A 17,859-nucleotide genomic window follows, 5' to 3' on the forward strand; every position below is an offset into this window, starting at 1 on the left:
TTTTAGGTTTGAAACCTTTTTTAATTGTATAAATATCAGTAATTTTAAAGCTGTTGAGATAATTAAAAAACTTTTGCCATTTGTCAGGGTGGCACAACTGCAAACATGGCTCTGTTATTATGAATAGGTTATAACAGTAAACATGATCATGCATCATCCAGAGGAGCCCATCCGATCCTTGTGATAGAGTGAAAAGGTTTGTAGATCTCTCTTACCCATTTGTGCCCAAATTTTTCTGAATGGTTTCATATAGTCGTGTTAATAGTGTCGTATGTGAACATGTTCTACATTTATTTTCCCCAGGTTTTTTTCTTTCTTTCTTGAAAATCGCAATTTAAAAGATGCTGCAACCCGGTGGGCAAATAAGTTGTATGCACCCCTTCAATGTCAAATTTGAATAGGAGGAGAACATTTGGCATCTAACTCAAAATAACGGCTTTCAACAGATCAATATTTATTCATAAAAATGTTTTATATTATGTATAAAAGTCGAAGAACATTCGATACAAACTCAAAAAAGCTGCATCTATCTATAATTCATCTATACTTTTTGAATATGAAAACACAAAGTTACTGCCTGACATAAAAAATAAATACATTTAAATTTGAAACTTTATATTTAACAACTGACTTTAAACACATTGTTAATGACTCATAAATATGCATTAAATAATTACTGTTTTACTACAGTTAATTCCATATTAATTCAAAATACATCAGTAAAAATAATGTTATATGATTTCAGTTTTTAGATATAGTTGAGAAAGTGGGAAATCAGTTTTAATGGGAAGGATATGTGCATTTGACACGTTTAAAACAGCTACTTTTAATGTAAATTTTCTGTTAGGTAATATTTTATCAAACACATCTAAAGGTCTCACAATACAAAAACATTGGATTTGTGCCTCTAATGCTTCAAAATGATTATGGAACTCCAAAATGTACCATATCCATGTTCCTCCATTAAGCAATTAAACAGAGGTTTACCCCCCATTTTTTATACAAACTGCTTTCCTTAAAATTACGTAACTCTCTCTCTATACAATTAATTGAGAATTATTTACTTGGAACTGAATATGCACAATTCAGCGAATTGCTAGTGGTCTGTGGAGGAAAGCTGTAAAATCGAATGAATCTGCAACTGTAAGCAATGGTGTATGAAATACCTGCAGAATAATGACGAACAGGGTCTGGGGTTTTAAAGTGTTTTTATTTCAGTTTTTACTATCTGACACACAGAGTGCTTTAGAGAACAACATCAAATCACATCACATTTTGTCAACAGAGCAGTGAGTGCTCCCCTTCCCAGAAGCTCCACGGTTTGGTCCGCTCCGCCGTTTACAACCAACACAAGTTTATTAATTCATGTAGCACTGTCACATATATGGGGAGGAAAGGGAGAGCATGATACACCCAAGCACACAACACAACAGAGCACAATTTTAAAGGAGTCTTTGTTTTCAAACTAATGTTGTTAGTATTTTATATTAAATTTCTCGAAAAGTAATCACACAGCCCAGACAATGCAGAAAATTAATATTACATGTGAACACAACACAAAATAATATTCCCCAGAGTCTGGAGTTAATGTTAACTAGCAATTATATATTACTCTGTTTCATTTCCTATATAATAAACTGCCCCTGCTGGGATACACTGATCTGAACTCCAGTACTCACATCATCCACACATCATTATGGGGACAGATGAGGAGGTCATACTGCACTGAAAGGAATGTGACAAGTCAACTCGAGTGGCTGGTGCCTGAATTGGAATGACTTAAACTGGAATAATAAAAACAAACGGCTGACATACATATACATCCATTTGCTAACCGGTCACAAAAAAATACTGCTTTCTTGTTTTTAGCATGAAACCACGCCTAGAACTCTTCAAAAATAAAAATCTGCTGCGTACCTTTAGTTTTCCCCATTTCTGTTTCTAAAGTTGAATACATTTTAAATAGATAGAAGACATTGCAATGACAACCCTAAAGTACAGAAGACAGCGCAGGCCTGTGATTGGTTGGTGACAGGAAGGGTAGCAGCTGTGCACTATACTATTGGCTGGCGGAAGCTGGAATGTTGGGATGCTCAGTAGGAATGATCCGCCACGTAAAGGGACTGTCCTGCAGCTCCACCGGTTCCACTGGAGACGTACTTGCCTTGAGCAGCCAATCCGTTAGCCTGAGGAAAGTTCACAAAGGTCAGGATATGCTGCCTGAATCAGCAGTTTTATTTTAATTATTGCAGCCCAGCAATTAAATACAGATTCACATACATGTGCGTATAATATATATATATATTATATATATATATTATATAATATATATAATATATATATATATTATATATATATATTATATAATATATATATATATATATATATATATATATATATATATATATATATATATATATATATATATATATATATATATATATATATATATATATATATATATATATATATATATATATATATATATATATATATATATATATATATATATATATATATATATATATATATATATATATGTGTGGCAGGCCGTACATTTCACACCTAGGCCTTCAGTGGTATCCTACCTGAATTAATCCACCTCTTAATAAAATCATCATGACTGCATGGCTATAGAAACCATTAATATTATACAGAAACGCAGTGTAACAGGGCGTTGCGTCTCTCATGAAGCGAGAATGATTTATTAAATTATTAAATAATTTCAGAATTTTTAACGCAGGGAACCCAATTGACACAATTTAACAAGTCTCCTTTCACTGCATCACATACATCATCTAACAGAAGCATCAATCCGCTCAGTGTTTTCCGTGCATTTTTGTAGTAGGCTACCTTTTGAGTTCTCCCTAATTGTAAGTTTTTTGTGCAAATTCTACAGGACAAAAACGCAAAAGCATAAATGGTTCTTGAAAAATCTTACCAACAGTATGATACTTTTATTTCAGGTGAGGTTTTCATTAAAAAAACATTATTGGACCATTTTCTAAGGCTGCACAATGTATTAAAACCAGTTCCACAATGTACACAAAATGATTATTCATATTTTGATTATTCATGATGTATTTTGTATGCTGTTCTATGAAACTATATGATTACTTCTTTATGATACTTTTTTTTTATTTAACCAAATATTATTGCCTCACTGTATATCTATTTGAAGTCATTTTAAAGGCTTAGGTCTTTGCTTACGTCTATTTTTATCACCACAAAAAAAAAAAATCTGATTACTAGATTACTTGCCAAAATAATCGACCAATTACCAAAATAATCGTTAGTGACAGCCCTACAAGGCACCCAAGATTTCTGAAAATAATTTTTAAAAACATTTATTCGAGATTTACGGAGCCCCTAAAGGGATATGAAAGGAAAAAAATTACTAGACGGAATGGAAAATTATGTCAACGCTTTTGCGTTCAATCTCAAATGTTTTGCGTTCCCCTAAAAACTTTGCATTCGCTTACAAAGAACAAAGTTTTGTGAGGGAACACAAAGTTTCTCTGGGGAATGCAAAACATTTGCGAGAGAACACAAAGCACTGAAATAATTTTTCCCTCACCACTCATCTCTTTAGGGGCTCCATAGAGTTTAACAATCTATATGAATATTTTAAAAAAACCTTCATTAAATATAAATAATAATATAAATGTTTAAATTAGCATAAATAAAAGTTATATTTAAAAGCTGCAGTCCGTAACTTTCTCTAGCGGTTGATAAACAGAACTGCATGCATCTTGCGGAAGAACATTGCAGCCGGAGCTACTTCTCTCTGTTTATGTCTATGGTGAATCACGCAGCGACTGTGCTCCTCCACAGCGGTTCCTACCAGCCCGGTGTGAAATAGTCCCAATATAAACACTTATTATAAGTGTACCATAATGATTCAGGGTAAGACAAAAACACGGTTTGGAAAATGGATTAACGTTGTACTTTCTCATTATATACTTTTTGTAAATCTTGAACACAAAAAAAAAAGTTACGGATAGCAGCTTTAACAACAGAATTCATAAAATTCAAATTTGCTTAAAAGTGTGGCCATATTTACTAATGCTAAGTCCAGTTATTTCAGTAGAAATCCACACAATCAGGATTTTTGCTTGAGAGGGAACGATTCCCCCACTGATTCAAGTTGCCACATTGACCAACAGAAAGCTGCTTGGTTTGAAAGAGACAATGGACCTTATTTAACAGTGAAATGTTGGTAATTTGACTGCACCTTAACGGAGGAAATCATTTGAATAACTGACCTCGGCACGTTTGATGAACTCCTCTGTGGCGGCCTTCTCATTGTCCTTAGCCCCGCGCCAGGCGTTCAGGGCAGAGGCCTGCAGAGCACGTCCATAAGAGAAGGTGAGGGCCCAGGGTTTTGTCAGAGGGACGGTGTTGATGGCGTTCAGGTTGATGGACGCCTCCTCCTCACTCTGACCTCCAGAGAGGAATGTCACACCTGCCAGAGGAATTACAAAACGGATTATGCCAATTTTCTGAAAATGTTCTCACACACATACTGTTTACTGCTCACACTTTTTTAAAAACATGTTGTTTCCAGAAGTAACCATGTTATTGCACTCTCCATATTCTTAAATAACAAGCAACCTCATTCTTTAGGCCTCAAACCAGAGAATCAAACAGCATATAGACTCACCTGTTACTGCGGGGGGAACGGTGCGGCGCAGGGCTGTCACTGTTGACATGGCAATTTCATGATTGCTGTATTTGGTGGGGCAGGAGTGACCAGCTGTCACCATGTTGGGTTTCAGAAGAGTTCCCTCCAGATAGACATGATGGTCAGACAGGGCCTTGTAGCAGGCAGCAAGGACCTGGAGATACATGGGAAATAAGTAAAGTACATGAAAACATATAGCATGTCACAACCCATTAAAACACGTCTAGTTTGAATGATGCAACATGATTTCACTTTTTATGTACCTTCTCTGTAACATACTGGCAGCGCTTCAAGTCATGGTCACCATCAGGTAAAATCTCTGGCTCCACAATGGGCACAATTCCATTCTGAAAAACAAAGACGATATTACATCAAAAAAATCCTCACATTCTGTTGAATATAGCACTCATATCTATTCATTAGCTTCGACAAAATATCCAAACATAAATCAAGACCCTTGTGACTTGGATTTCTTTCGTGTCATTTTAGTTCGCTCATATTATTATAGTATTTATTTATATTTTAATTAATTAACTTAACTTATAAAGTTTCAGTTTTAGTGATTATATTGTGTGTGATGAACACGCAGGTCATCATCACGTGAACATCAGTTCAGAGTGCTATTGTGTTTTTGATTTATTGTTTGTCATGAGTATGATTTGAAATGTGTATGGAGACAATGTCTAGTGTTCAAACTGTGTTGTGTAGCCGAGTAAAAGAATTGAACAGAGACTTTGACGACTTCATATTTCTTTTATTTTGTATTGTTTACATTTAATCAAATGATAATATTCATGATTAGAATTATTTGTTTAAATGTGATAATACTGAACTGCTGAACTAAACGTGTATTCTTTTGTCATGGGTGTTAGTTGACCGCTGTGGTTGGTATGATCTGCTAGTGTTTGGCGGGAAATTTGCATATATTTTTATCATTAATGTTTTTTTCAGTTTTAGTCATTTTTGTACAATTTTATTAGCTTATTAGTAGCTTATTTTTTAGGTATTTTATTGGTTTAGGTTTATTTTTATATTAAAATATATCTATTTTTTCCAGCTTTATTTCTATTAATTAAGCATAATGAGCTTAATGAAATCTGGGCTATTTCTGTCCCTCCATTGACAGTCTACCACTTTGACGCTTCAAAAAGTTCACAAAGAGATCGTAAAACTACTCCATATGAATTGAATGGTTTAGTCCAAATTTTCTGAAGAGACACGATCACTTTATATGATGAACAGATTTAATTTAGGCCTTTACTCACATATAAACATTCATCAACTCACACATCAGTTGTAAACGGAAGCTCAAGCAAGTTTGACATGCGAGAATAAATGAGGTTTCAATCTTGTTTTACGCATTAAGTTTGAGCTTCCGCAAGAGCCAATGAGGTTCATTCTTGTGTGTTCCGCAGCACGTTTGAGCTTCAGCAAGAACCAATGAGGTACTGTCAAGCAAGACTGTCAATGGAGTGACAGAAATCTCTCAGATTTCAATAAAAATATCTTCATTTGTGTTCCAAAGATGAATGAAAGGCTTGCAGGTTTGGGACAGCATGAGGGCGAGTAAATGACAGAATTTAAATTTTTGGGTCAACTAACCCTTTAATGGTTTTAATTTTGGTGAACAATAACAACACTGTTTTAAAATCAACACAAAACTAGCCAAGACTTAAGGAGCTCACCTGCTGGCAGATGCTGGCATAGCGAGCCAGGACGTTAGCGTTCTCCATGATGGCCAACTCTGAGGGAGTGTTCTCACTGATCTTCAGGACCGAGCGCCACTTGGCAAAGTCTGCACCGTCTTTCTTATACTGAGCACAGCGTTCTGACAGTCCATCAAGCCCTTAAGAAAAACAGGTAGCCCATTAACATAACATCATAACTGCCATCCTTTTAAACAAATTAAATAGTGGTAACTGTAAGCTTACCCTGTGTTGTGGTCTCTCCGTCTGTTCCTGCCAGAGGGACGACACCTTTGTCAACCTGAAAAAGAGGAAAACCTGCTTTAGGATCAAATTGTCATGCCAGCATTGCTAATAATCCTGTCCTAAATTTATTTTCTAATAACTTAATCAATAAATCTGAAAAGTAAAATGTTGAAATGATGTTTTATTCACCTATAAAGTACAGAGCAATAATATAAGAATAATTTTGAAGAATTTCAAATGTACATTTAGACAAATACACCTTTAATCTTCAAACAGCTAAAATTAGAGCACTTGGATGTTGCAAACATGAACGCCCTCCATTAGCCTGATAATCTTATGCTAATCCTTTGCCTACTGTGTTATTAATAGTCTTTACCTCATAGGTATGTGTGTGTGTGTACACACTAGGGGTGTGCCATATCATACCGTCCACGATAATACCGGTATACATTTTTACATGATAAAAAAAAAAGTGTCATATCACGATATCAATGATATAGCGACACGATGGCATGGCGCATTTACGTTCCCTAGTGCGCACAACAACAACACCTGTCAGAGTATACACGAAGAGCAGCATGTCAGCCTCCGATAACGACTTAGTACCTAAAAAGGGAGCTACTTGAGGTCAGCCCTCTTGACAACTGACTAAGCATTGACAACTTAAAGCTGCTATTGATGTTTGCAGCACAATATTTGACCGGAAGGGTAACATTGACAGTTATTTTCGTCAGTTACGGCTCGTTAGATCTAGCATTCTGCCTTCTTTGAATCAGACACAGAGATAAAGTAGTGCGTAAGATTACATTTATTTGAATGAATGGATTATAGCATTTATTTGGATTAATTATCGAGAGAGAGAGAGATTCGTACCTGTGTGACTGCATCTGTTCAGCGTCTCTCTTAACGAAGATGTGCGTTTATTACTGAAAAATTGAGATGTAACCCCATTGTTGCTGAGAAATATAATGTAGTGATCCAGTAACTTAGCTATTTTATTGCTAAAAGTTGCGGGGTGGCGTTAATAACAAGTTTCTGTGCTCATGAATGTGCAGCGCGATCTCTGCTCTCTAAATGCGAGTGACACGCGCGTGTGCTTCAATAGCCCCGTTTACATGCACACTTTTATGTCATTCCGATTGAACTATTCTGTGGACAGTTTACACGAGACTTTATCTAAACCGATATGGTGTTGCTGTAAGAAACAAAAACGCTGTCAGATGAGATGGCATAGCCAGGCTATGTCTGTGTCATTATTCCAACATTATCTTGATAACTTGTTGCAAAATAAAAAGTTTAACAATTCAGAAAAATGTGTGTATCCTTATGAAAGCAGTGTTTATATGCAGCATTTTCATTTGGACTTTTAAACCGATTACAGTGCTCCGTGTAAACACACCTGAAATGAAAACAGCGCATTAATATAGAAAGAGGTTTCATCTGACTTGGAACTACCTGTGCATTAAACGATTTTATTGCACACCTTCCAGCCAATCAGAATCAAATATTCAGACAGACCATGGCATAAATTACATTAGTTATTGTTAAACTAAAATTGTATGTTATGGTTTTGTTTGCACTAATAAATGCTGCTGCCTACCAGCTGCAATAACCAATAAAACTTTGTTCCATATATTTTTTTCTATATCGTCATAAATATCGTTATCGCAAATATTCTTGAAATATCGTGATATCATTTTGAGGCTATATCGCCCGCCCCTAGTACACACACACACACACATTTACATATACATAAAATATAGCTGCAGCCACAGTTGCGCTGTATGACAGATGTATTACTTTTATAAATTTTTCCTTTTTTATTCAACATACTTCTCAAAAACGTGTTAACTATATCATGAACTATGATCATGTTAGTTTGACCTATAATGCTTGATGGGCACCGCGATGTTAGTTTCCTCCGCATGTGGAATGAATTTTTACGTGATGTAAATCCAAATATTCCGAATTACATGAAAGTAAGTGGCCGTTGAACTGGGAGAAGAGTCAAAATAATAGAAAGGATTACTATTGCTGCTTCCATAGACATCAGGGTGTATTTTAAAAACTATAAATGTATTTCTTTTTGCTAGTAGGCCTAATTATCTTTATTTAAATAGTTGTGATATATGACAAGCGCGGAGCATGTGCATCAGCCAGCACCAGCCAATGCGCAAAATCACATTTGAATGTAGCAGTTGATCACGTGACGCACTGAATGTTCTAATCACACCGGTGTGATTGTTATTATACCTTGATTCCCACAACGATGCCCCTGTCCTTGATCATTTTGGCAAAGCATGTGCCATCATCAGCATTCTGGTAGAGGGTCTCGTGGAAGAAGATAACACCACCGATGCACTTGTCAATGCGCTCGTCAGCAGTGAAAAGGAGCTGGCGATAAAGACGACGGTTCTCCTCTGTGTTCTCCACGCCGATTGGGTTCAGACGCTTTGCCATACTACCTGTATAGATGCAGACATAAATATCATTATGTTAGAGAGACTGGCAGAAAGCAGACGTGGGTGTTTTGCAGCATGTCATTTTCCAAAGAATGACGTCAAACGTCAATACGACGGGGGAGTAAATGATCAAACTGAATGCGTTATGCATGTTGCAACCCTCACTGACCTGTGGACTCATCTGCAGCGAGGATGCCCTTCCCAGGAGCTACGATGCGCTGAGCGATGTCCTGCAGCTCCTTCTTCTGCGCAGTTGTGAGTGCGGGGTACTGGTGCGTCATGATGTCTGTGGCTCAAAGTGACCTGCAATAGAGGAACAGCAGAGACACGACTGTCATTTCATCCATCTCACCAGCAACTTCACACATTGGAAAAAATCTATGAGTATACTGGGGTTTTCAAATGTCCTGGAAGACCCCCAGCCCTGCACATTTTGTATGTCTCCCATATTTGACACACCGACTTCAGGTCTTTCAGTCTCTAATAATGAGCTCATGAGTTGAATCAGGTGTGTTAGATGAGGGAGGCATACAAAATGTGTAGTGCTGGGGGTCCTCCAGGACAGGTTTGAAAACAACATGGATCCAGACATGGATCAGGGCATCAGTGAGCTCCTGGACAGTCTGTGGCGCTTCTTGGCGGCTTCAGATGCTCCGATACATAATGTCCCAGAGGTTCTCAATTGGATTCAGGTCTGGGACACGTGAGGGCCAGTCAATGGCATCAATGCCTTTGTCATTTAAAAACTGCCTACAAACTTTAGCCACATGAGGCCGGGCATTTTTATGCACCAGGAGGAACCTATGCAATCCAGATGCAAATTAATTTGGTAAATCTGTATTAGCAAATAGCCTACTTTGGGGAAAATGGAAATATGTACTTCTTGAAAATGGACCGCGAGCAAGCCTCTACTGCTGTGAATACCACAGCTTCCCTTCGGATTCATTGATTGCTTTTCAAATGAAATACAGTTTTGTAAGGTAAGGCAGAAGAGATAAAACTCTTTACATTCTATTTTCATGAAAACGCATCCCAGAGAACGATCTACTCGGTAACCATGTGTTAATTACCCCTAGGTTAATTTTTCACCGGAGTTACCTTTAATTTGAACAGTGTATATACAAAAAACACACATAGTAGTGGCCAAAAGCGATGCCCAGCCTAGGAAAATTGACATTATGACAAACTTCATTTAAATATTATTTGTTGATGATTTTGTAAGCATATTGTGTTGTGCTCGAGTGAGTCAATCGTTTTATTTGTGACAACAAAAAACGGATTTTGGACAGGCTGTCATACAAAAAAATTATGAATATACAAAATATTAATAACCGATTATGTTGTAGTCGATGTATGCTTTTTCCTTTGAGCTTTTAGTTTTTCTATGCATTCTTTTGCACGGTTTACTTTTTTTGCCAGATAAATACCGTAATCAAGTTTAGTGTTTTGTTTTTCCTTCATATTTAAAAATATTTAAAAACTTAAACATTTCCCTTCCCCACAGTCATAAAAAAACTAATATCAGTAAAAACAGTAATACTGTGAAACATTACGATTTAAAATTACAGTTGTTTTCTTTTTTTAATATATTCTAAAAAGTAATTTATTCCAGTGATTGCAAAGAGGAATTTTCAGCATCATTACTCCAGTCTTCAGTGTCACATGATCCTTCAGAAATCAATCTAATACGCTGATCTTCTGCTCAAGAAACATTTGTGCTACTCTTAATTTGGGAGTCAGATCATGACTTGAATGGGAAACTGGCTGCCAGTGCTCCCAGCAGCTTAGAAACAGTCTTTTTACCCAAAGAGTCACACAAGGAACAACAATTCGTCTCCTGGATACATCTAACGGCTGGCTATGAATAAACAAAACTGCGTGTCTCATTATTCAGTGCATCTAAAATGGTTGATTAATATTCCTGCCCACTCTCCCTCACACCTCTTCAGTGAGGCTGAATTGCATAATGCAGACGAAAGCCAGCAGAGCGTTTTCTACTGCTGTTATGCAATCACATTTCTCTAATCTCTGCTGTCAATCCCCATTAGACTTGCCCCGCTGTCTGTGAATATCTGTTACTACACACTTTCAGAGAGCTGGATTGACAGCATTTCATTTAAAGGGCATTGTTTATTTCCTTTGTGGAAAAGAAGTGCACTTTAGCATATTTTTTTCAAAGAGAACTTGGAAATAATGCACGTGTCGTGGTGCTCATGTGAACAGCGTCGGCCAATGGTAAGCCGGTGTTCTGACGTAGAGCTCGGAAGCGCTGCACTGTTTACACTACGTTAACAAACAGCATACGAGTCTGACCCAAATGAGAAGAGATGGTTGAATAAAGTCATTATTTTTGTTCGGTTTTTTTTGCACACAAAAGGTACTCATATCACTTCATAAATTTAAGGTCAAACCACTGTTGTCACATGGACTATTTAAAAAAAAATTCTGGGCCTTGAAAGTGGTAATAATGTTGCAGTCTATGTGGGGTCAGAAAGTGCTCGGATTTGATCAAAAATATCTTAACTTGTGTTCCGAAGATGAACAGGTCTTACAGGTTTGGAAGGACAAGTGAACCTCAAGCAGTGTTAATTTCGTTGATGAATAATTTGTCATAATTTTTGTCAACAACCTTTTTTCACTGACGAAAACGACACTATAACTAAATAAAAACTAGTGTTGGATGACAAAAACTATGACGAAAATCAACTGTAATTTTCGTCAACGAATAAAAACGAGACGAAAATGTTACGGAAGGTCGATTAGGGAAGAGATCCAGTCAGAACTGATGTCCTGTGTAACAGAAAACAGACAAAAAATTGAATTGAGCTCTTTCGTGTATTTTTAATGTCAAAAATAAAATGATGTCAAAATGTCAGTTCAAGTGACAGTCGGTTATATAATGCTTAAATGCTTAATGTATTATAATTTAACTAAACTCATTAGATTTTAGGAGACTAAATCTACTGTAGATTTAGTCGACTAAAACTAAATGTTATTTTAGTCAAAAGACTATGACTAAAACTAAATCAAAATTTGTTGTCAAAATTAACACTGACCTCAAGGAACATTAAAATAATAAAAACAATCAATGTCATAACCCCTTTAAAGCATGCCAGAAGATTATTAAAACAATGATTTAAAATAGACTTTACAAAGTGCACTTTTTAAATGTGTACTTGTATGTTTTAAGAAACAGTGATAAAAGTGGACTTTTGTTTAATTAATATTAATAGTACAGTTTTTAAAAATATACTTTTAAGATTTAAGGTAAACGACAAGAACAGATTCAATGAAATTAAGTGCACTTTTTCACAAGGGTCCTTTTCATACTCTCAGTCAGATTTTACCATATTCATGACTCATTTAAAATTGACTATGCAGTTCACTGCTTGTCTAAATGTCTTTCTATGTCTTTATAGCCTTCCCGGTTGAGTGCTCCCCCATCTCTGTGCAGAATGGAACGAGCCAAAACCGGCCCAGACTGGCTGGTCGGTGTAGATGTAAATCACGGTTGGATGCGCAGTTGCCCTAAACACACACCCTCATGGAAACAATGCATGGAAAGAGAAAGCTTTCACACATTGTCCTTAATTGATATTTTACTGAAATTAATTAAAGTGAGTTTTAATGAGAAACTAAACAAATCGGTTATTGGTTTCAAGCTGGTTGTTGTTCCTCTACATCTAACATATCCTGCTGTATTTCTGTGCTAGCAGATGGTTTAATCACAGTATTACTGAAGTGACAGGAAAGCACACAATCTCTGAAGCTCTGTGAATGATTCCAACTCATTGGTTTTGTTGAACGACGGAAGTTTCCACTGGAAAACACAGCCTACGGCGGCCGCTCCCCTCATTCATCAAGCAATTTCATTGAGTTTTGCGGGGGATGTGTTACGGCACGCTTTTACCATTCCACTTCTTCACTCTGTAAAATGTGAGTCTTCACTGACTAGCTTTAGTTCGAGCAATGCTAATGCTAAAGGACAGGCTGTATTGGCTTCATTGGCATTGTGTTGTGAGCAAAGGGTAAACAGAGGTCATTTTGATATATGACCACAGTCAGTGACCCATGGTGAATAGATGTCCACTGGTCCTGATTCAAAGTGAGTGACCTTCATTGGCCCTTTGCTTGCAACACAATCGCTGTCACAAAGCATGAGATAACTAAACCTGTCGTAAACTGTACTTCAATACAGGTCAATATTTTAATTATATGTTAACAAATAATTACATTTAATTTGATCGATCGTTAGATAGACTGATTTATCTAGATATATTTATCATCATCCTAGATCTGGTCTGTGTAAATACATCCATCTTCTATCTAGCCTATTTAATAATGAATTATTTTAATTCATTTATTTGTATTCACTTTTTTTTTATTGTTACTTATATTTAATATTACCATAGGCCATATAGTCCTAAAACTCACTTCTAAAGGGTAGCTTACAAGCTTTTATGTGATTTACTTAGTAATTGTTTTTTTAATATTGTATTCTTGATAGCATGTTTTTATTTTTCATCCATTTTTTTTTTGTAAAAGTGCTTCAAGATAAAAGTGCTATAGAACAAGTGTTTCATAAATATTATTATATGATATTATTTAGACTGCTTGCTAATGTCACAGTTAATTATTAGACATTTTGCAGATGAGCTCCATTTAAACCACAGCTTCTACAGAAAACCACATTAGCTAGCCATTTACATGTCCCAATTCGCATACTGTCTGTACTAAATAGTATTCGAAAATAGAATTAGTATGCCCCAAATCGTAGCATGTTGAAAAGAGTATTTACTTTTAGGTCGTAGTATAAGTAGGCGAATTGAGACGCAGCAAAAGAGTCAGTGTTTCTAATGCAAGTGAATATATTTGACGAGTCATGATGACACTGTTTATGAGACACAGCACTTCTAAATCATTTATTTAGAGTATTCATTTTCAACTGTTATTAAACAAATCAGAGAGGATCAAATTCATGTCTACTAGGCATCAATCTGCTATAATGCTTGAATATACAAGCTCTAATATATACAGCTATAATATATACATATATATATTTTTTTCAAACAAATGTTTATAGGGACTGTGGGTAGCCTTGCAGAAGATGCGTCTCAAAGAAAGCGCTTTAGGCACAAGTGACAGCTGATCGTTTCAGCCTGTATCCCTTTGACAAGATCTAGTTCTCTGCACCGCATCATGCGCAACAGTGACCGGCCATTTTTTTAGACAGGGATATCTGCAGGTCTGAGTAATGGGCATGAAATGCTAGAAAAGAACCCTTACCCCACACCCTAACAGGCAGCCCTCCCGATCAATTGAAAAGACCTTTCGTCACGTCCATTACCCCTACCCACACTTGCATTTTCAGGCTAGCTTGGTTCTGGAAGCATCTTTCCCAATTGCTTTCTCAATAGGGATTTCAATAGAACAATCCAGCCAGCTCTGAGACAAATCATGGCATTACAAACTTTGAACTAAAGCAAAAATGTATATGTATGATCGATGAAAAAAACAGACTACATGTATAAAAACAATGTATTTTAAAGTCAGCATGAAATGGAAGTCGCAATTGCTTTTTTTTTCTTCCCCAACTCAAACAGCTTCTCAAACTAGAAAAAAACTGGGCGGGACTTGATTTTGTCCATCTGGAATTGCGCTATATTTGCATACTTTATCACAGCTGAAGTGAAATAAATGCAATATTTGTCAAATACGCAATGTTTCTGAGAAATTTTTATTCAATACTTTATGTACTGCATAATACAGCGTCTGTATAAGAATAAAGTTCAACATAAGCCTACACTATCAATGAAGTGGGGTCTTCGTTTTTAATCGGTTTTATTTTGATAAACACGACGCAATATAACATCGCGACTACATGAAACGAGGTTTTACCGTTATAAAAAACTGATTTGTGAGCATTAGCGGAGCTGAAGGTTTTAGAATAAACACGAAACGTGCGTGATCCGGCCGCTCGTGGAACAGCTGTGTCATCATCAGAGTCTGTGCAGCCTGGTGCAGTCTCTCCAGGGAAGCTGCACCGGCTGTATTAGCCGACTGCTTTCGAATCGCTCTCGCTGTATTTTGATGCCATACGTCACTGTCACGTGGCATCGGCACGGTCTCAAGTCGGACGACATTTTTAACCGGCATGCACTGCTTCAAGTCAGCCGCCCATCGGTCTGCGCATCGCTGCATCAAGTCGAACAAGCCTAATGTCTCTGCAGGAGAGTAATAGGAGTTACTAGATCAGTGGGCGATGCCGTAAATAGAGGGGCGTTTTTCACTGCGTTAGCTGATTTGCCCACAGAGTGGGTAGGGTTTAGGGGTGGGGATGGATGGTTGTGGTTTGCTATTGGTCGATCTCACATGAGTGACAAGTTGTCCTGCCCTTGTGCCAATAAACAAGTCATCAGAGAAGAGATGTCTGCAAGAGGGGGAAGTTATTTTGATTAAAGATTATGAATGCAGATGAATAAAAAAAAAAAAAAACACGTGCACAGATAAATTATTTATAATAAATATATCAATATTCCATAAAAAAAGGAATTGTCGAATCTAATCTCGTGACTTCCAGATGTATGCATGGAGAATTACAACGTCATGCAAAGGATACAGGAAATTACATAAAAGAAAAAATAAGAGTCAAAGGCCACCGTTTAGAGGACCGCACATCCCGAGCTTAGTCTTTATCATCAGCTTAGTTCGTTTAACCTTGAGCAACATTATACATGAACCTGCTGTGTCCTCAGAGAGGAGAGACACACACCATCTTCAGCACGTATACACGACAGCTCGCGTGATTCATTACAAATCTTCTGCACACACAGCTGTGACGCAGCGCGACCGAGGGGAACATTTAAAGTGCGTGACATCTTTGACAGGTCCTAAATTAGATGTAAATTATTGTAATAGCGCTTTGGAGACCGTGGTATGTTGTGAGGGTGCGTATTAAATCTGAAGGACACTAGGAAACGCTAGTTTCATCGCGTTAGCTCAATCTCCGCTAGGCTAAAGCTACACTGATGTAGAAATGCCTACGTGCGGATCCGCCACACTCCCTTCTGAGGACATCAGTCGCATCCCTGATTTGCGTATTTTGTGAAATAAACATTGTTAAATGGGCTCGGTTTGTCAGCTGTCTGTTAGCTTCACTAAATACACGGAAGAGAGATGATGATGATGTCTTCACCCGTGCTCAGGGTGACATTGAATGTCATGAACGTAACGTTAGACATGACGATGTTTGTCTCTTTATATAGTTGCTTTTTGAGTCAAAAAAAAGAAAATTTCACACCTAAATGAATGAGGCAGCTTTTATATGTTGACGTATCTGCTATATACACACGTGTTGATTATTGTACCATGATGGAGAAGGCCTTTGATAACTAAATGAGAACCACCTGTCGGATGATACGCATTAACTTCTGCCATCAAAGCAAATAAATGTATAATGTAAACAAATAGTACATTTAAACATACATACATACATACGTTTTAAATACAAGAAGGAATGAACAAAATCATATTCAACAACAAAAAATAATCTGATACAAAACGAATAAATGACATGTCGTTCAAGAGAGTTGCAGAGTCACTATAATTATATATATTTCATTTAAAGATTGTAACCACTTACCTGCTTAGAAGAGAGTGATGCAAAAGATACCCTACTGTCGACAGCCTCCAGGTTCAATGCCGCAACGCAACGTGACCGCTTAGAAAAAGCATCCCACATCGGGGCGTGGCTTTAGTCACGACCTTATTGTAATAATAGTTAATATTCATGAGCCTTTAAAGTGACCTTGCGCGTCACCAGCAGATCAACATCGCATCGGTACACCTCATTGCTTGAGGTGTGTTGTACAGCACGTAGGCGATTAAAAAAGTCAAATAAAAAATATCAGAATAGCAAAGTTAGTCAATGCAAAAAGAAATAAAGAAATGACATACAGAACATTTGTCCATTAATTATCATTTTATTGGTTTGCATGTAATATCTATAGTGGATATTTGATACAAACCAATAAAATGATAAGTTATATTTTAAAAGGCTCCTTTTATCTGGTATATGGAAAAAAAGTGCTTTCAAATATCTTACTGTAGCTCAATAATAGCTCTTATCTGTGTCTGGTTTGACTGATAAACATTATTTTAGTGAATTTCAAAAGAGTTTTGCATAATGAAAATGTGCGTCATGTTTGTCAATCAGTAAACTTCTGCCATGAAAACATATATATAAAAAAACGGAATAGGGCAGTAGTCTGGAAACACAAATCTTTTTCCATGCTCTGTTTTCTTTTTTCCATAATTATCCAGACCTGGAAATTACTCAAATCAAAAACTCATACATTTCCAAACTGCGTAGGAACCTTGATAGCAGTAGCTGACACTGCAGTACTGTGTCCCCCCAGTGGGCGGAGCTTTAAAAAAATTACCACATACAGCATAGACTTGGTCGGTGTTGTGTCATAGCTGGGGGCGTGGCGTGGGGGAAAACAGTCCATTCCCCGACACTGGAAATTCATGGTGTTAACCCACAAACCCAGTATAGCCTATATAGAATCACTTCTGCCGCTCGACAGAGCAAGATATATAGAAAAACTGAGCCGTATAGGGTGGGATTGGTCATACAGTATCTGTGACTGGACAAACGACCCAACGCAATGGCCAGAGGTGTCATTTTCTCGTCAAAATTCATGCTGCTCACACTGCCCACTTCATAAATCAGTCTTTCGATGAAGACGTTTATTCAGTGTTCCTGGATTTAATGGATTTA

General features: G+C 36.9%; 1 protein-coding gene across 1 annotated transcript; it reads right to left on the reverse strand.

Annotated features, from left to right (window-relative positions):
* Positions 1–1,190: 1,190 nt before the first annotated feature.
* Positions 1,191–17,476, reverse strand: aldocb (aldolase C, fructose-bisphosphate, b). Its single transcript, XM_079835409.1, has 9 exons — positions 16,720–17,476; positions 9,247–9,380; positions 8,869–9,080; positions 6,616–6,670; positions 6,370–6,530; positions 4,948–5,031; positions 4,664–4,838; positions 4,266–4,465; positions 1,191–2,186 (listed from the first exon to the last, which is right to left on the reverse strand). Exons 2-9 carry the CDS (start codon positions 9,356–9,358, stop codon positions 2,094–2,096), a joined length of 1,092 nt encoding a protein of 363 aa, XP_079691535.1. The 5' UTR covers positions 9,359–9,380; positions 16,720–17,476; the 3' UTR covers positions 1,191–2,093.
* Positions 17,477–17,859: the final 383 nt, after the last annotated feature.

Source organism: Gobio gobio (assembly GCF_949357685.1).
Source record: "Gobio gobio genome assembly, chromosome: 14".
Lineage (NCBI taxonomy): Eukaryota > Metazoa > Chordata > Actinopteri > Cypriniformes > Gobionidae > Gobio > Gobio gobio.

Excerpts from the sequence above, each read along its gene's own strand:
- aldocb (XM_079835409.1), bottom strand. The coding sequence starts at position 9,358 with ATGACGCACCAGTACCCCGCACTCACAACTGCGCAGAAGAAGGAGCTG. Across the intron at positions 5,032-6,369 it reads ATGCCAGCATCTGCCAGCAG|AATGGAATTGTGCCCATTGT; the intron begins GTGAGCTCCTTA and ends TTTGTTTTTCAG. Across the intron at positions 2,187-4,265 it reads AGTTCATCAAACGTGCCGAG|GCTAACGGATTGGCTGCTCA; the intron begins GTCAGTTATTCA and ends AACTTTCCTCAG.